General features: G+C 46.7%; 1 protein-coding gene across 3 annotated transcripts; it reads left to right on the plus strand.

Moving 5' to 3' along the window:
* The first annotated feature begins 336 nt into the window (after positions 1-336).
* On the plus strand, positions 337-19,523 carry Wfdc3 (WAP four-disulfide core domain 3). Of its 3 annotated transcripts, XM_048441021.3 has the most exons (5): positions 337-1,116; positions 1,573-1,727; positions 13,459-13,590; positions 16,001-16,178; positions 19,344-19,523. In XM_048441021.3, the coding sequence occupies exons 2-5, from the start codon at positions 1,649-1,651 to the stop codon at positions 19,396-19,398; spliced, it is 444 nt and encodes a 147-aa protein (XP_048296978.1). In that variant the 5' UTR covers positions 337-1,116; positions 1,573-1,648; the 3' UTR covers positions 19,399-19,523. The 3 variants fall into 3 exon arrangements, with proteins under 3 accessions (XP_048296978.1, XP_087767156.1, XP_085553148.1); XM_087911030.1 differs by lacking the exon at positions 337-1,116 and having other exon boundaries at positions 1,175-1,727; XM_085697022.2 differs by lacking the exons at positions 337-1,116; positions 19,344-19,523 and adding an exon at positions 16,574-16,738 and having other exon boundaries at positions 1,200-1,727; positions 16,001-16,187.
* The last annotated feature ends 334 nt before the right edge of the window (positions 19,524-19,857 follow it).

The following is a 19,857-nucleotide window of genomic DNA, read 5'->3' on the forward strand; positions in this document are numbered from 1 at the left end:
GAAGTAAAGTCTTGAAAGCTGCTGGACATCTGATAACTTGATACAAGGCCCTGGAATTGGAACGATCCGACTCGGGAACCAGAAAAGCCAACAAGAGGAGGGCTGCCCGTGCCATCCCAAATACCCACTAGCCTAGGCGGTCTGCCTCTTATGTCTGAAGGCATCAGGAATGAAGGTTGAGTTTTGGTTTGTGAACTTGCCCTGTTTCAGAGAGCTGGTTTTCCTTCCCTTAGATGGTTGAGGATGAACGGGTTAGCAGTTGTGTTCTCCGGAGCCCCACTTAGCACTGTCTCAGAGGTAAGCTGGGTCTGTGAGAGAGTAGAATTACGGGTGATAACGTTACACTTCGCAAGTTACAGTAATCAGGTAGTGTGAAGTGTATGAGTTTTGTGTTAGGAAAGATCTAGGTTCAAACCTGTTGTGATGTGATTGCTACCGTTGGCTATGGGCAGGTGTGATGCTGCACATAACCCCAGAACTCAGGAAGAAGTAGCAGGAGACTCAGGAGTTTGAGGCCAGTCTGGGCTGCATAGCAAGACTCTGTCAGGAAGCCAAGGGCTAAGAACTTTGGCTGGGGGACTGGATCTTTGTTCTCTGCATACTAACTCATGATCACTCTCAGTCCCTTCCACAGGGACCAAGTTATAAACTTTTTGTGCTCTTGTATTGACACTGAAACACTTGGAGGCTGCTTTCCCGTGGGTTCTGACAGTTGGCAAGGATAGACAGAATATTAGGCTTCAGTTACAGCACTAGCTTGGTTATTTTCTTATTAAGTTGTCTTTCCAGTTCTGCCCTCTGTCAGGGGCTAGGTAGGGCCAAAGGCCCTTCCAGGTCTCTGTGGACGGAAGGAAGAACACTGAACTTTTGTTCCCTGCCAGGGCCATTCTTGGCAAGGCCAGCAATGGACTGGAGCCAGGGCTCTGGGGGGCCCAGGCCAGTGCCCTGAGATCGATGGTTTCACGTAAAGCTGTGGTTATATATTACAAACCCTGTGATATGAAATATTTTGCTTATCGTGCCAGAATGAACCTTACAAAAGAGGAACTAGAGTTCCCTGTGATTCTCCTGCTGGATGAACTTCCCTGATTTGTTTTCTACCTCCCCATTTGAGAGGTATGTTAAAAACTGTGATACTAATAAACTTGCTGGCTTGAGTCATTAGCCCTCACAGCCTTCCTGACCCCAGCTTTGAGTTTATTCTCTCATCCCTGGTCCTCCCCGCCAGGGTCCCAATGTGAACCCAGGAAGAACAGCTGGTCTGCTTTCCCCTCTGTCATTTTGACTGCGATTGAGTCGTTCCAAAGTCCTTCTGATCTCTCTTTGACCTTTAACCCAATAGCTATCTGTCCGTTTTTCTAGTTTCCCATTGGAATCCGCATCACTTGTCTAAGAGTGTTATGTATATTGTATGACAGTAGTTGATTCCTCCCATCACATGGGCCCTTTGGTAGTGCCAGGAAAATTTCCACACACCAGCAGCCAATCACTGTTCTTGTTGTGAGGAGAAGACGTTCTTTGGGTGGTGGGAGGTAACTGCATAAAGTAAAACTGTTGGAATTGGATTGACAGCAGTTACCCAGTCCTGTCCCTTCCTCTGCTGCTGCCTCTGTCCTGAACTGAGCTCTCAACCCTCAACACCAGCAGGATGTTAAACCACCTCTCCCTCACGAAGGCGCTTCTCGCTCTTGGGTCCCTGGCATCCTGGGTAACTGCAGGAGAGCACGGTGAGCTATCACTTGGGGTCCCTGGCTAGAAGAAAGTTACTAGGGGAGAGGTCATCTCCTGCCTTCTAAGGCTTCTCTGTGGAGCCAATTGTCTCTGTAGGAAGAACTGAATGGGTAGAATGTTGGGATGATAAGGATAAGTTGGCTTGGGTTTTGTTGCCCTCTCTGCAACAAGGAGTTAGGACTTCCAAGGATAGACAGTCCAGCTATTGCCTAGAGTTCATTTAATGAGGACAGGGCCATGCAACAGTCCCCTTTCTCTGTCTGTCTGTCTGTCTTCCTCTGCAGCGGTACTGGTTTACTTGTCTTAGTAGTCATGGGGTGTAGGTGTGTGGGTGTCTGTGTGGTAAGGAGAGAAGGGGGTTGCAGAGATAATCTGCATAGTAGTGCATGGAGATGCTGAACTCCTTGAGATACATCTGACTCTCATTCTCTTTATTTTTTTTTTAAGATTTGTGTAGGTATGTCTCTGTATGTATGTCAAGTGTGTATGGGTGTCTGTGGAAGCTGGAAGAAGGAGTAGGAGCCCCTTGAACTGGAGGTACAGATGGTTGGGAGCTGCCAGAGATGGGTGCTGTGCACTGAACTTGTGTTCTCTGGAAGAGCATTACGTGTTCTTAACAGCTGAGTCATCTCTTCAGCCCCCAGTGGTAGAGGCTGACACCCCCCCCGCCCCCGCCCGTCTCTTTAGTCCTAACCAATTATCTCAATTTAGTATGAAATCTCTTTCAGTAAAAGAGGAACAGTACCTTCCTGATCAGAACCCATGCAAAGATCTGTGCCAGAGCGATAGGTCATGCCCTGCCGGGCAGAAGTGCTATAGCACGGGCTGTGATAAGGCCCACCAAACAGACCTTTTGGGGTATGTTGTCAGGAGGGGCAAGATCCCAGCATGTTCCCTGGCCTTGTCTCTTGGATGGATAGAACCAGAGAACTTCCCACCTCCTAGACTGTCTCTGGTATGTTCCCTGGCCTTGTCTCTCGGATGGATAGAACCAGAGAACTTCCCACCTCCTAGACTGTCTCTGGTATTTTCCCTGGCCTTGTCTCTCGGATGGACAGAACCAGAGAACTTCCCACCTCCTAGGCTGTCTCTGGTAAGTTACCCTTTTCCCCTTTGAGGACTCTAACCATCCCATACCCCAGCTCTTTGTCTCCGACCAGGAAAGAACGTACCCTTGGTAGCTCATGTCTTTTCCTTTGGACTAGAGTAGTGCTGTGAGGGAAAGCCTGCTTAAGATAGCGAGTGGGCCGACATCCTGGGAAGATGGGGACACAGAGGTGGCCCAGCAGGTAGAGGTGCTTCCTGCCTGCTCTGCAATCCTGAAGACCTAAATTCTGTTCCCAGCATTCATGCAAAGGTGAAAAGAGAGAACGGTTGACTCCGCAAAGCTGTCCTCTGAGCTCCACATGCATGCCATGATACATGTGCCCGCCTCATAATAATTTTAGAAAAGGCACTAAGGACTTAGGGATGTTGTTCAGGATCTCACTGTATAGCTCATTCTGACTTCATACGCAGGATCCTCCCACTTTTGCCTCCTGAGTGCTGGGATCACCTGTGTGTGCCACCACGCCTGGCCTTTTTTTTTCTTCTTCTAAAGTCAGGGTCTTGTTGTGTAGCCTAGGACAGCCTGGAATCTAGAGTCCTCTTTCCGCGAACTGGGATTATAGGTGTTAGATCACAGAGCCTCTGGCCGCCTTCGGAAATCAAGCCCTGCTCCTCTGTGGCTCTGGTCCCTCTCCTCCTGGTCTAGCAAGGACTTGGAAACAAATGTTCTTCCTGGTCTCAGTAAATAGCTCTGAGCCTCCCCTGAAACTGGCTTTGAGTTATGGCCAGGCTCCCCTCTCCCTGAGGAAACTTCCTCCCCTCCCCCACCTCCCTGCATGTTGTTCACCTCAGCTGTCTTGTCTTGTTTTCACTTTAGGCTGTCCCTTGCATCCTCTCCCAGTCCCAGCTCAAGTGTGATCATGACCTCCATGGTCCTAGGTGTTCCTTCCCAACGGAGCTCATTTTGAAGGGCAACTAGTCTCAACTTCTTTCCCCTGAACCTGCCTTTAAAAAAAAAAATTTAAAACCTTACTTACTTTTCTATTTAGTTGTGTGTCCAGCAGCTAAGGTGTGCATGTGTAGGTCAGACAACAACTTTTGGGAACTGGTTCTTTCTTTACATTTTGTGGGACTTGAGGATCAAATTCAGGTCTTCAGGTTTTGGGCAAGTGCCTTTACCTACTGAGCCATCTCACCAGCCTGGTTTTTGTTTCTATTTTTAAAAATTATTATTATTATTATTGTCATTATTATTACTGTTGTTTTTTGAGGCAGGGTTTCTCTGTGTAATAGCTCTGATTGCCCTGAAGCTCCCTTTGTACACGAGGCTGGGCTCGAACTCACAGAGATCCTCCTGCCTCCTGAGTGCTATTATTTTTAACGTGGGTGCTGGGGATCCAAACTCAGTGTTTTATGCTTGTCCAGAAAGTGCTTTACTGACCAACTATCTCCTCAGTGCATGCCTTTGAAAAAGCGTATTATTTTGATCTATATGTGTGTGTGCTTGTTCAAGTTTATGTACACCACAGGTATGTGAGTACCCTCTTACACCAGAAGAGGGCATGAGATCCTCTGGAACGGGAGTTACAGCCAATTTGGAGACTGAACCCTGGTCCTCTGTAGGAACAGTAAGTGCTCTTACCCATGAGCCATCTCTCCAGCTCCTGTGTGTCTGTTTTTGAAACAGAAAAGAAAAAAGGTAGTCCCAAAGTTATTCAGGGGCCGTTCTGTTCTAACTTGTGCACCACACATAAGGCATTTCCAGTGCGAAGAGATGCTGTACATTTGACTGCAACAAGAGATGTGTGGTCCCACTCTTCAAACAGAAATTGGGTAAGAAGCCTCTCCTTCATGCTTTGTGGGCAGATTAACTTGCTCCTCTGTCAAATATACACACACCATCTTGTGCCAAAGTACCAAATTATTCCCTGATGATTGGTTTTAGTTTACTTTGAAAAACAGTACAAATGCCAGCTCTATTCTGAGACTGAACAAAGATACACAGAGTACCCAAGTCACAAGTCACAAGCAGAACAGGATGCCAAGAGGCAAGGCCACAGTTTTGGAGACCTATTAGGAAGTCCCCACAGTCAGATGAGAGATTCTCTACCCAAAGAATATGCAGAGAGGCAGCAGAATTGAATCTCGACATCTGCAGAAGACAGCACACACTCCCCTGTGCGCCTGCTTCCGAGACTCTCTGCTCCCTCTGCACGCATGCACAGGGCTAGTGTCCTGATACTAGTTGAGGCAGATTTTCTCTTCTGCAGTTATTAGGAAGGCTTTGGAAAGAGATTCTTCTCCCTCTTACAGGGTCATCATGACCTAATTCTCTACTTCCATGTTTATCTTTGCTCCACAAACTTCTACTGGATCTTTACTGTTTGCTGTATCCAGTGATGAGCTCTGGGTACACTGTGCCGGACAAAGCAAGCAAATAAATACATGATTTTGAGCTGCGATAAGAACAACAGAGGAGCATTGACAGACGCTGAGAGAGAAGATGGGCACTCGCGCTGGGTTGGGCGGCTAAGGAAAGTATGTCTAGGGCAGTGGCATTTCAGCTGCCACTGGGAGAAGTTGTTGAAACTAACTGGCCAGGGCATGGGTGTGGTTGGATATTGAAGAGAGAGAATCCTATGTAAAGGTCTTTGGAAGATAAGACTCATGCATGGTTAGGGCCAGAGATGGGAGGGTAATGCCAATAGAAGACAGAGACCTTTGACACTAGGGAGGTGTATAGTGGGAATGGAGAAAGGGGACACAGATGGGTCATGCTCCCTTTACCATTCCTTTAAGAGTCACCAAAAGTTATTAGGAGTTGGAGGTGTCACAGGGCAGTGGTGATGCATGCCGTTAATCCCAGTGCTCAGGAGCCAGAGGCAGGCAGGTCTCTTTGAGTTTGCGGCCAGCCTGGTCTACCGAGTGAGTCCCAGGAAAGCCAGGGCTACACAGAGAAACCCTGTCTTAAACAAAACAAAACAAAAAACAAACAAGAAAAAAAACAAAAACCAAACCCAACACCACCACCACCAAAAGCCAAAAAACCAAAACCAAACCAAAACCAAAAGGAGGAGAATCTAAGAAGATGAGGACGATGGCGATGGCGATGGCGATGGCGAAGGTGGTGGTGTCATCTGCGTAGAACTTACTTCTTACTTTCCTGCTATTTTAGATTTTTCATGGTGACTTTTGCTTATTTATACTTCTCAGTATTCTCTATGACCACATTTCCTGTCTCTCTTCACTCTCCAAATTTTTTTCTTCGAGTGACGTTAGATATATACACTGACTTTTGGAGTGCTAACCTTATATCTGCCTGTTGCTCAGACTTTAGAGTATTTTATAGATTTAAAATACGTCTTGATACATTTATTCTTGATGGTTTATTTTTTCTATTTTCTGAAATGAGGTCTTTTATTACTTTTCTTTTTTTTCAAGACAGGTAGCCCAGGTTGGCCTCCAATACTCTGTATAGCCAAGGCTGGCCTTGAACCCCTGGTCTTCCTGCCTCCACTTTCTGAGTCTTGGGATTTCAGGCATGTACCACCAAAAACCTGGCTCTTTTTCTTCTTTCCTTTATCCCCTTTCCTCTTTGGCAGACAGAGCCTCACTGTTTCGCTCAGGCTGGCCTGGAACTTGTGACTCCCTTGCCTCAGTCTCCTGAATGACATTCTGTTGTCTGCAGAAGCTGCAGGTGTCAGTCTCTCACCTGAGAACACAGCGTGTTAAGTTGCAAGTGTAGATTTGGGTTGTCTGAGAGGAGCGGCTCCCCAGGCAAGCCCCTGTACTTCTTTCTGTTTCCCTGTAAGGTGGAAAGAGCCTGGAGCGTTGCTATAATGTGTTAGAGTTGTGTTAGTCCTTCAGGAGTATACATTAGATTCTTTAGGCTCCTAAGGGGACTGGGTCTGGGCTATAATACTCTCTCTTCCTCCCCCTCTTCATGACCTTTTCATCCTGACCTTTCCTCGTCCTCTTTGATAGTCTGTCTATGTAGCATATGATGGCTTTGAATTTTTAGTCCTCCTGCCTCAGTTTCCCAAATGCTACAGTTATAGGCCTACATGACACTACAGCTGGCCCAGGAGTGCAAACAGTCCCCCTTCCCCACCCTACTGATCACCTGAGACCCTGAAACTCCACCGCACATGTAATATTTCCTTTCAAAAATGTCTCCCAGGTAGCAAACTCCTTCCTGGTACCCAGTGGGGTGAACTGTAGCTGGTTCAGACAGCCTGCTCACAGGAGAAAACAGTGCAGTCCTTGTCAGGACTCTCAGGTCCCAGCACTGGGGCCAAACCTGGGAATCTGTTGTGAGCAAGTCACCTACTGTCAGCTTGTCAGGCCTCATACAATCTTCTCAGTGTTGGCAGCTGACGTCTGAACTGTGGGGGTTGAGGGTGAGGCTGGTTCCTAGGTGTGGTACCTTTGTGAGCCACTCTGGCCTTTGGCCATTAGAGGTGGAACTTCCTTTTCCGTTGGGGTTAGGCAGGCAGGCTGGAAGTAGACTACAGATCCCTCAGAGCCCACAGGCTGAACAAGACCTGGTGGAGTTGGTGGACCTGCAGTAGCTGGCAGAGTTAATGTTTACTTCTTCAGCATTTTAGCTCCTGCTGTAGAGAAGGGTTGTTCTCCCCCCATCTCCCCGAGTCAGAGTTTCTCTGTGTAGCCTTGACTGTCCTGGAACTCACTCTCTAGACCAGGCTGACTGCAAACTCACAGAGATCCTCCTGCCTCTACCTCCCAAGTGCTGGGATTAAAGACAATGCCATCACTGCCCCCTGAGAAGGGTTGCTCTTAATGAGACTGAAGAAGCTCTGGGAAGGAAGCGCTCCTTCCTGAGCTGTGAAAAACTTAACCTTTGACGTCAACACCGGTATACTGTAGCAGAGCTGGTCTGTTTTGGCAAAGGTAAGTGCCAGTCAGCTTGCCTGAGGCACAGGTAGACACTGGACTGTGCTCTCAGGGAGAAGCTCCGGTCTGAAAGTGGCTTGTGGTGAGTCTTCTGTTTGCTCGGTAGGCTTGGGCAAGTGTGTTCATCTCTGTCTGCCCCTTGTCATCTTCACAGAGCGATGACGTAGTTCGGAAGAAATGCGTTTGGAGAGTCTGCATTATATGTGCCAGGCAGTGCTCAGGGCTTCCTACAGTCTGGTCTGTTTCCCTCTCCAGTCACCTGCATTTTGCCCCGCCCACTTACTCATCAATCACTCATATACACTCTGTGTGGAGAGTCAGCTGTACCTGGCACAAGGGTGTCTATGGTGAACAAGGTCCCCACCTTTGGGGGAGTGTTGTGAAGAGGGAGCGGCAAAGGCAGAGGCTCCGAGGGAGGGGAGAGTTTTGTTCCCAAGGAAGGGAAAAGAGTCCATTGTGATTGGAGAAAATCAGAGGGTGGTCCCAGTTGAGGTTGGGGAGATGGCAAGGCTCAGGGTTAGGACAGCTTTGGGTTTCTTTTGCAGATTTTATTCTAAGTGCAGAAGGAAGTAATTCGAGCCAGTGAGTTGTTTTAGCGGGTGAAGGCCACACAAATCTGAGGATAGAAGTTCAACCTAGGGGAAGGAGAGGAGCGACCACAGAGGTTGTTCTCTGACCAGCACAGGCACCCTGTGATGTTCATGCACTCACAGTCACACATGTCACACACACACACAACAATAAATACAAATTAAACAGCATCTGTAAGGAAGTACCCAAGCCCTGTGGGGGGGAATGACCATAATCTCAGCACTGGGAAGGCAGAAGCAGGAGGATCAGGCCATTCTCAGCTGTGGGGTGAGTTTAAGGCGGTCTAGGCTGCATGAGACTTGTCTCAAAAAGCCAAAAAAAAAAAATATTGAGGGGAGTCTAAATGAGGGAGAGGCCTGTTCCAGTGTTCATTCTGAAAAGGCTGTTCTCTTGTGCGAAGAACGGATGAGGGCCGGGTGTAGACGGTGGAGGACCAGTGGAGGAGAAGCCATCATGGCCGACTGGGTGATAGGTGATCCTGGTTTAGGTCAAGGAGCTCCCCATCATGCAGACACGGAAAATCAGAGACTTGAAGGCAGCTGACAGGACCAAGTGAAGAAATAAAAGGCTGTGACCACTGAGGGAGAGGGCGGTAGAGACAGTGTGATGTTAACAGCCTGAGTGACAGACAGGTGGTAATGATGCTCTTTAACAGAAGGGACGTCCAGGGAGGCAAAACAGTGGACTGATGCAGGCCTGAAGCCTATTTACTGACTACAGGGTCCCTGCTTTTGGGGGATTGGTAGGGTGTTGGGAGAGGTGCAGATAGGGGTGGGGTGATCATCCCAGTTCTAGCTACCAGTCTTGATTCTGGTCCTGATCCCTGGTAGCATAATTAGTTGTGAGCTTACTGGGCCCCACATTTTGTAATGGCTGAGTTCACGCAGATTAGCAGAACCAGAACATCGAGGGCAGGGCATCCTGTCCAAAGGTACCGCAGGGACCATGTGTGGTTTTGTTTGTTTGTTTGTTTGTTTGTTTTCTTTTGAGACAGGGTTTCTCTGTAGCTTTGGAGCCTGTCCTGGAACTAGCTCTTGTAGACCAGGCTGGCCTCGAACTCACAGAGATCCACTCGCCTCTACCTCCTGAGTGCTGGAATTAAAGGCATGTGCCACCGTCTCCTCGCTAACAAAGACCATGTTTTACAAGGCTCCTGGGAGCAGGATAAAAATGGGTGCTTAGAACTTCTCAGGAACTTGGTTTCAGGAGAGTATGAGGGAGTACAAACACTGTCTAGCTTAAAAATGAGGATGGCGGGGTTGGAGAGATGGCTCAGCTGTCAAGAACACTGACTGCTCTTCCAGATGACACAGGTTTGATACCCAATACCCATATGGCAGCGCGTAACTGTCTACAACCCCAGAAGGGATCCAATATCCTTTTCTGGCCTCTTTGGGCATTAGGCATACATGTAGACATACATGCAGACAAACACCCATACACCTAACTAACTAACTAACTAACTAACTAAGGGATGTTAAAGTATGAGGCTCGGGGAAATGGCACAGTGCTTGAGAGCACATACTGCTCTTGTAGAGGTCTTGAGTGCAGTTCCCAGCACCCGTAGGCAGCTTACACCTGTCTGTAGCTCCTCTGACACCCTCACACAGACATACATGCAGGCGAAACACCAATGAACATAACATTAAAAAAAATTGAAGATGGCATTGTCTGACTTAGAGGTGGTGAAGTGTGACTGGAGGTTTCTTCTCTGTCTCGCCCAGCCCCACTGGACCGGTTTCTCTCTGTCCATCTGTTCCTGAATAACCACTCAGAGGCTTCATATCAGTTACAACTGATGGCTCAGGCGTCTTTGTGGTTAGCTGTAACTAATAATTAACCCATTTCTATTAGTTTATATTTTATCATGAGGTTCGTGGCTTGCCGCTAACGTTTGGACCTCTTTCTCCTTTTGGTGGCTACATGGCATCGCCTCAACTCAGCCTACTGTCCTCTGTATCTTTGCTTTGGCCTAGCTTTATTCTGCTAAGCCATTGGCCGAAACAGCTTTATTTATCAACCAATAAAAACAACACATATAGCGAAGGCCATTCCACAGCAGTGACGTCCCATTATGTTTGTGTGTTTGAACTGACAGGACTTATTTATTTGATGTGGATTTGAGCTATGAAGGAGGATGGTAGAGCTGAACAATGATCAAAGGGGATGCCCTCTGACCCCAGCCTGCCTCCCAAGGGGTCTGTTCCTTGCTTCTGAAATTTTCCAAAACTAAGGAGTTCAAGGGAAACTGGGCTAGGAGAGAGCAGAGGTAAGGTCTCTACTATGTCTGAAGAGCCGGGAGGAGCAGAGTCTCCTGGCCTTCATTCCATCAGAGCTAAGCTCATTAAAATGGTTACACATTACATACATGGTAAGTATGGGGTCCCTCTTTTTAGGTTCATTGTTCAACTCTATGAGAAACTGGTGGCAGTGGAATTTCCCTCTGGGGTGATTTCCATATTCAGATCTCTCAATGGTGGAGGACATTTGACTTTTGTCAGGTGTATTGCAGTGTTTGTCAAGTAGATGATGAGTAGGTGTAGTGAGAAACATCAGCAGTACTAGTAACCATGTTTTTCAAATTAAAAGAAAATCAGGGTATGTAGTTTTGATATGACATCATAACAACACAACGTTCCTATGCGGGAAAATCCCAGGACACAAGACGATTATGGCTCATCTTTGGGGTCCAGCGCTTGCTCCTTCCATCGGCAGACTCTCTGGAGCCAGCCATGTGCCGTCATGCATAGCCTGCTGCTTTCGAGGCTCTGGGCTAGGCATATTTTGGTTTTCTACAAAACTCTTAATTGCTCATCGCCTCGCTCCACATTTAAAGAATGGCAATGATTCATGGTGAGTTTAGTTTGGCTTGGATGTAGTCTTCTTTGGGTGTGCCTGCTCCTGGGCCCAAGTTGCCTGCATCTTTTAGGGATGGCGTATTAGAATGCAATTCATTGCAAGCCAGGCCTGAGTTTTGTCCTTAGCTGCTAGCCTACTCTAGTTCTGGGTTGGCCCCACTCTCTTCTCTGGATTTTGTTATTGCCACAGCAGTGATGAAGGTGAATGTCTTCAGCCATGGACAACAGAACATCAACAGAATAGTGATTCACTGTCCCCACTTTACAAGAATTCTGAGGTCAGAGCTGTCATGGCAACTCAATGATGCTACCAAGAAGAAAGCATCTCCCTCTCCCCTTGCCAGTCCTTGACTTTGTCCTCATGCTGGTGGCTTCCTACTTCAAGGAAGGCTGCCTTTCATCTCCACGGTTTATATGTCTCTGAAAGAAAGAAGCGAAGTGGCAGTTTGTATCAAGAATACAAAAGCAGGGACTGGAGAGATGATTCAGAGGTTAAGCACTGCTGCTCTTCCAGAGAATCCGGGTTCAATTCCCAGCACCCACAAGGCTGCTCATAACTATCTGTAACTCTAGTTCCAGGGGATCTGACAGCCTCACACAAACATACATGTAGGCAAAGCACTAATACACATAAAATAAAATTAAATTGTTAAAAAAGGATACAGAAACTTCTTAGTTTGTGGTCATCTCTAGTTCAAGAGAATATGGAGGAAGTGATTCATTTGGACTAAATTCATTGCTTCTCAGACCAGATCTGGGGTTTTATTTTTTATTTATTATTTCTTTTTTTCTTTTTTAAATATTTATTTATTTATTATCTATTATGTATACAATATTCTGTCTGTGTGTATGCCTGCAGGCCAGAAGAGGGCACCAGACCTCATTACAGATGGTTGTGAGCCACCATGGGGGTTGCTGGGAATTGAACTCAGGACCTTTGGAAGAACAGGCAATGCTCTTAACCACTGAGCCATCTCTCCAGCCCCCTATTTTTTTCTTTTTTTGAGACAGGGTTTCTCTGTATCTTTGGAGCCTGTCCTGGAACTAGCTCTTGTAGACCAGGCTCACAAAGGCACGAATTCACAAAGATCCGCCTTCCTCTTCTTACTGAGTGCTGGGATTAAAGGCGTGTGCCACCAATGCCCAGCTCAGATTTGGGATTTTAAGAATGACCCTCATTTACAGTGTAGCAAACTGTCCCCAGATACAGTGACCTGAGACAATGGTTTATTCCTCATCACATCCATGAGGGTGGCTCAGGCTCTACTGGGTAGTTGATCTCCCCATGCGGTACAGCTGAGGTCTTTCATGCAGGCAGCTGCGAGCTTAGTAGAATGTCTGGGTTGATCTTTCTTATTTACATTTATTTGTTCTTTTTTTATCCCTGCCTGTCCTGTAACTCACTCTGTAGACCAGGCTGGCCTTGAACTCAGAGAGTCACCTGCCTCTGCCTCCCGAGTGCTGGGATTAAAGGTGAGTGCCACCATCACCCGGCATATTTATTTTCATTAATTAATCAACTAATTTGCATATTCCTGCATATCTGTGGGTATGTGCACATGTTTGTGGAGACCAGAAATCAACATGGAGGCCAAGTCCTCAGTAGCTGTCCACCTTCGGTTTTTTGAGTCAGAATCTCACTTGCTGACTAGGCTCGGTGTCTGCCTATCTCCACCATCACATTGCCGGTGCCACCACACCCAGACTTCTGTGTGGACTCTGGGGATCAAATTCAGGAAAGCATGGCAAACATTTTACCAACTGAACCTCCTCTTTAACCCCCCGGGAATGTATTTCTTCTGTGTTCCCTGTCCACAGTACATCTCATCACACCACAAGGTAGCTCAAGCTGCTTTATAACACCGTGGCTGGCTTCTGAGAGGGGCATTCCAAGAGGACAGGCCCCTGCAGGCAGGTGCTCTTAAGTCTCTGCTTGCATTAAGTTTGCTAATGCCCCTGTAGTAATGGTAAATCATAGGGTGAAGCCCAAGTCAGTGTGGAAAGGGACTTCACCAGGGCACAAATCCCAGGAGATATAGTTGATTGGGGTCAAACACTGTCTGTCACAGTATGAAAGAAGGGAGAGTGAGCATGAGGTATATAATTCATATGTTTGCTACAATGGACTAGAGCTGAACAGTGTTTTTCCATACTACAAACACCAAAACCAGTATAGCTCATGGCCAGAAGACATGCAATGAATGTGGAATGTTAAGGAATACTGCATATTAAAATCTCTATTTATACCCACTGAAAAATGTATTTTATGTTCCTGGCTTGAGCACCTCTGAGTTTCAATGCTTTGATTCTGTGGCAGAATTAAGTGATGGATGTCCTGCTGACCCTCTTCCATGCGAGGAGCTCTGTGACGGGGACACATCTTGTCCCCAGGGACACAAGTGCTGCAGCACTGGCTGTGGCCATGCCTGCCGAGGAGACATTCAGGGAGGTATGTTGGTTCTTTGGGAGGAGAGCCACAAGTTCCCGTTGGGTACCAGGTAAGCTTGGAGTAGCTTCCTGTGGACACTCTCCTGGGGGAGCCTGCTGTCATCTTTACATCCCTTGGTCTCCATGCCAACGGAACCCTTCCTTCTAGGGTTAAAGGTTAACGCTGGCATGGAAAGAGTTAGAGGAGGGAGGTGTGGTAACAAAGCTTCTGTCTGGGCTCTGCTGTGGGTATGCTTTGTGACTGGGATAAACAATCCCCTCTTTTGGGGACTGCTTCCTCTGTTCAGTAAGTTGCCCAATATCACTGATTGTTTGGATCAATTTTTGTTTGCTTTTTAGATAGGGTCTCATTATATAGTCCAGGTTGGCCTTAAATTTAGAACCCTGGCTTAATCTCCGACTGGTTTTACAGGTCTGAGCTACTATTATTGTTCTCAGATCTCTCTCTCTCTCTCTCTCTCTCTCTCTCCCTCTCTCCTTCCTTCCCTCCCTTCCTCCCCCCGCTCTCTCTTTCAACCTCTGTTTTTTTGTTTTTGTTTTTTAGACAGGGTCTCATGCAACCCAGGCTGACTGAACTTTCCTTGTAGCTCAGGATGACCTTGAACTTCTGATTTTCCTATTTGTATCACCTGCTTGCAGGGGTCCCAGGCGTGAGCCACCACATCTAGTTTATGCACTCCTGGGGACTGAACCCAGGCTTTCTCGAATGTTGAGCAAACACCGTGTATTTGTTGAACTACATCCCCAGCCCATTAGTTTGTTTATGTTCCCAGGCAATGTCCAACCCTTTGTCTGGACATACATGCAGCATGTTAGGGAAGACAAATGAGTTAGAGATGCTCATTGACTGTCACGGGGCCTGACCTGACAAATCCACGGGAAATGGCAAATCTTGTAAGTTGAAAGTCTACTTAACAATCTTGTCCTAGTCAGGGTCACTGTTGCTGTGATGAAACACCATGGCCAAAACAAATTGGGGAGGAAAGGGTTTCTTTGGTTTACAGTTCCACATTGTAGTCCATCAAGGAAGGAAGTCAGGGCAGGACCTCAAACAAGGCAGGATCCTGGAGGCAGAAGCGGATGCAGAGGCCATGGAGGGTGCTGCTCACTGGTTTGCTCCTCATGGCTTGCTCAGTCTGCTATTTTCTTTTCTTTTGTTTTGTTCTTCAAGGCTGGGTTTCTCTGTGTAGTCATGACTGTCCTAGAACTTGCTCTGTAGACCAGATACAGAGCCTCCAATATACAGAGATCTGCCTGCCTCTGCCTCCTGAGTGCATGCACCACCATGCCCAGCTCAGCTTGCTTTATTATAGAACCCAGACTGCCAGCCCAGGGATGATACCACCCAGAATGGGCTGGGCCTTTCCACATCAGTCACTAATTAGGAAAATGCCTTACAGCCAGATCTTATGGAGACATTTCTCAGTTAAGGGTCCCTCCTTTCAGAATACTCTATCAAGTATCAAGTTGACATAAAACTATCCAGAACAACTCTCAACCCGCAAAACCCTTCTACCTTTGCAATACACATAACCCACTGTAGAGTATCAGTTGTATGCCATGATAGTCCTGCATGATAGTTGTATGCATGATAGTGTTGGGCGGGCTGCAAGTTGTGACTGCTGCCACCCAACACTGAAAGCTGATCTGGGAAAAGAGAGAAGTTGAATATTAAAGGACTCTTCCTCCTGAATCTATACCGTTCTTGTTCCCTTGAGAAATGATACTATGACAAGTACACGTACACACACACACACACACACACCCCTCACATACAGACACACACCCCACATACATACACGTACATACACACACCCCACATACATACACGTACACACACACCCCACATACATACACATACTCACACACATAATACACTACTCACATACCACACACACACAACACATACTACATATACCAAATAAATACACCATACACACACTATGCATATACCACAAGCACCCACATACACCCACATACCATACACACATGACTCACACCACACACACACACACACACACACACACACACACACACACAAACTTAGATGAAAGAAGACTTACACAGGATTAGGGTGGCACAAAGCAGGGGCATAAAACTTCTAGGGTGGCAGATGAGGCAGTAGCATGAAATTCAATCATGGGGGAAGGCGGGACCCTGTTTCTCTGCTCTTGGCTCTACTGGCATGTCTGCATTCTACCAGCCCTAAAAGCAGGCTTTGGGAGCTTAAGTGCTATGTCAGAGGTGTTTGGATGTATAGTGTCTCAGTCCTCCAGCTTCCCTGCTTCCAGCCATATCTAGTTGGGAGTCGGGGTTGGTTCACCTGGGCCCTGAATCTAAAAGTTGTAGGTGGAAATTTGGGAAGAGAGGAGCCAGCTCCCGGTCTTTCCCTGTGCTGGTGTTCTCCGCAGGGCGGGATGGCCATTGTCCCAGAATCCTGGTGGGCCTGTGTATTGTCAACTGCATGGTGGACGAGAACTGTCAACCTGGGGAAAAGTGCTGCAAGTCAGGCTGCGGCCGCTTCTGCATCCCCCGGCTCCAGTCTCTCAAACAGCTCACAGACTCCAACTGGACTGATGGTCTAATCAGGTAAATTAGGTGAGTATTGCCCATGATGACCTGTTGACAGCTTTCACTGCTGTTAACACTCCCCTGTTAGCTACTGGGAAGGCGGCCATGAAGAATGTAGTTAGAGAGAAAGATCCCGAGTCACAGATCACACCCTTCATATGGACACCGTGGGATTACGTGCCTATAGTGGGCATGGCTCTCTGTGTTAGAGATAGGAGGGCTGGGGGCAGGGCAACAAAACAGAGCAGATACCTTTCCTATTTGATAACTGGAGATGTGGGGCCAACTTCTAAATGGCAAGAGTCTTCAGAACCAGTTAGGAAGTCCATCGAGGCTCCCAGGGCAGAAGGGAAATGGCTGGGCAGGGGAACCGGAAAGGCACTGCTGTGACCTGAAAGGTCTTCTCTTTGCAGAGGCTGGAGCCCCCTAGCTGTCCTGACTGTCTGAAGCTCCAGGAATCTTCTGGAAGCCAAGAGGGGTGATGTCCTGGGGCTTGTAACACTCCTGCAATTATCAGTCCTTCACGGAACAGCCCTGGGGACAGACACTTCTCTTTCCCAATAAAGCGCTGGCATGGACCCTCTTGTCTGTACTGTGCAGGGGCTCAGATGAGGAGGGAGCTAGTGGGTCTGCCTGTGCATGGCGTTGGCCTATGAAACCTTTGGATTAAAGAAAGGTAGCAGATTCTTTTTTTTAAAAATGTAACATATATAAAGAAGAGTACTAATGTGCCACCTGAAATGATAGTTAAATAAATTAGCCATTGCATGGAGCTCCAGGAAAAGGTTAATGTGTAACACCTTTGGCAACCTTGGACGAGTTTAGTCATCTTGGAAATAATACATCCTGACTTGTTTAATGCATAACAAGGGAAAGCAAATTTTTTAAATGTTAAAAAATAGTAATTGCTCTGTGTGTGTGTGTGCTCGCGCGTATGTGTGTGTGTGCGTGTGTGCGTGTGTAAGTTGCATGTGCACAGTGCACATGTAGCTTTCAGATGACAACTTTGAGGATTTGTTCCTCTCTTTCCACTGTGTGGGTTCTGGGGATTGAACTCAGGTCATCAGACTTGTATTCATCCCCCGTTTCTTGCCAACTAGTCACCTCACATTTTAAAAAACCTTTCTACTTTCCTCTTCTGTTTTCTGTCAGATATTAAAAATGTTACTGTCTTATGCCAAGTGTGTTACAAGATTAGTTTTTGTTTTTTTTTTAATTTTGAAGTTTCATATAGTCCAGGTGAGCTTCAAATTTCTAGCCTTGAACTCCTCCTGATTTTCTTTTTTTCTAAAGATTTTTTATTTATTATGTATACAGTGTTTTGCCTGCATAAATGCCTACATGCCAGAAGAAGGCACCAGATCTTACTGCTGATGGTTGTGAGTCACCATGTGGTTTCTGGGAACTGAACTCAGGACCTTTGGAAGAGCAATGAGTACTCTTAACCTCTGAGCCATCTCTCCAGCCTGAATCCCTGACCTTCTTATGCCCACTTCCCCAGTACTAGGATTATAGGTGTGCACCACCATTTCCTGCTTGGGTTTTCATTCATTCTACTTACAGTGTGTTTCCACTGTACTTGACTGATCTTTGACACGGTTTCTGACTCTCACTTTTTCACAAACTAATCAGCATGTTACGTTCAAAATGCTTAGATTTCCTCAAAATGGCAATATCATACCTAACTCTACTAGACGTCCATACAATGGCTAATTTATTTGACTAGTTATCCCATATTGGACACTGATACTTTTACACACACACAGATGCATGTGCACACACACATGCATCACACAGATGCATGTGCACACACACATGCATACACACACACACACTTTATGTAAATTTTTATTTTGTTATTCAAGACAGGGTTTCACTGTGTATCCTTGGCTGTCCTGGACCTCACTCTGTAGTCCAGGTTGGCCTCAAACTCACAGAGATCCACCTGCCTCTGCCTCTTGAGTGCTGGATTCAAAGGTGTGTACCACCACTGCCTAGCAAAATTTCAGTTTCTTAAATAGCTCCCCCTCATAACTCTCAATAAATATTTGAGTGAATGAAAGAATGAATGGATTTCTTAGTATGTCAATTGAGAATTTTTGGGTTACAAGCAGAAAATCCAATGAGAGACTTGTTCAACAAAGATTTAGCATGAAACAGCATGAGCTGGCTCAACAGCTCAAACCTCAGGCTTTGTCTTGTGCTGGTGACCTCATCCCTTCACTGGTGACCTCATCCCTTCACTGGTGACCTCATTTCTTCACTGTCACCCATCCCTTCACTGGTGACCTGATTTCTTCACCGTCACCTCATTCCTTCACTGGTGACCTTATCACTTCACAGGTACAGGAGGGTTGATTGAAACTCTAGATGGCATAGCAAAGTATTGGTGACAGGGAAGAAAGATCTTTAATTTTTTTGCTTATTTATTTTTATTTTTATTTTACGTCCATTGGTGTTTTGCTTTCATTTCACTTATGTCTGGATGAGGGTGTCAGGTCTGGAACTAGAGTTAACCGGAGACAGCTGTGAGCCACCCTGTGGTGCTGGGAATTGAACCCAGGTCCTCTAGAAGAGCAGTCAGTGCTCTTAACTGCTGAGCCATCTCTCCAGCCCCATCCAGAAAGATCTTCCCCTCCCTGACCCTCTTCCTGTGATAGCCTCCTGAGAAGTTGCCACGGAGAGGCCAGGGACGCAGATGTTTGCAGAGGGAATGGCTTAGCTGTGCTTCAGACCTGGCATGAGACATAAATCCAAGATTCTATCAGCAGAGAAGGGAAGAGTGCTGCCTGGTCCCCTGGGTAATGCAGATGCTCTACAGGCTCCGGTACATGCAATTAAAATCAGGTTGACATTGCTAGGTGTGGGCGGGTGAGATGGCTCTGAGTAAAAGTGCCTGCCTCCAGGTCTGCTGGCCTGAGTTCAGTCCTCTGGATTCACGTGTGGAAGGGAAGAACCTGTTTTAGCAAACTCTCCTTTCATCTTTTTATACACGCATTGTGGCATGTATACCCAATCATGAGTGCACGCATTCTCTCTCTCTCTCTCTCTCTCTCTCTCTCTCTCTCTCTCTCTCTCTCACACACACACACACACACACACACACAGAGTAATAAATATAAAAAAAATGCCTAGTAAAATTTTGGATATTACTGTGTTGAGAACACTCATTTTTCTGAACAGCCTTGTGTTGGAGCTGGATGATCTGATGACAAGTGGCCACATAAGGACGGTGTGACTCTGAGAAGGGCTGGTGCCTGACAGACTGCTGACCAGTTGCTGAGATCCTGCTTCCACTATTTTGTTTATAATTTTATTGTTTACTTAAACATCCAAATAAAAAAGCAAGTGTTTTTCTTTTGAGATGGAGTGTTGCTTGTATTGCTCCGACTGGCCTTGAACTCAAAGGCTCCAGTGATTCTCTTGTCTCCTGAGTCCCCAAGTGGATGGCGCCTTGTCTAGCTTTATGCACGTAATTAAAAAGCAATATGAACAGAGACTTCAGCGAGAGCAGTTGAGGCTGTCTGTCCCTGGGACCTTCAGATGCTGTAAGGGGTTTTCTTCCAGATGAGGACGGGACCGAAGGGTGGGGCCGGTGAGCCATATCTCTTCTTCCACAAGATGGGGGCTATTCGGTGTAGCTTGTGTCTATAGCAATGGTATGAGGGGAAGGAGGGATGGAGGAAAGGAGAAGAGT

This window comes from Myodes glareolus, chromosome 10, assembly GCF_982192425.1.
Source record: "Myodes glareolus chromosome 10, mMyoGla1.1, whole genome shotgun sequence".
Lineage (NCBI taxonomy): Eukaryota > Metazoa > Chordata > Mammalia > Rodentia > Cricetidae > Myodes > Myodes glareolus.

Coding starts and splice junctions, on each gene's coding strand:
- Wfdc3 (XM_048441021.3), top strand. CDS start 1,649: ATGTTAAACCACCTCTCCCTCACGAAGGCGCTTCTCGCTCTTGGGTCC. Junction 1,728..13,458: donor GGTAACTGCAGGAGAGCACG/GTGAGCTATCAC, acceptor ATTCTGTGGCAG/AATTAAGTGATGGATGTCCT. Junction 13,591..16,000: donor CCGAGGAGACATTCAGGGAG/GTATGTTGGTTC, acceptor TGTTCTCCGCAG/GGCGGGATGGCCATTGTCCC.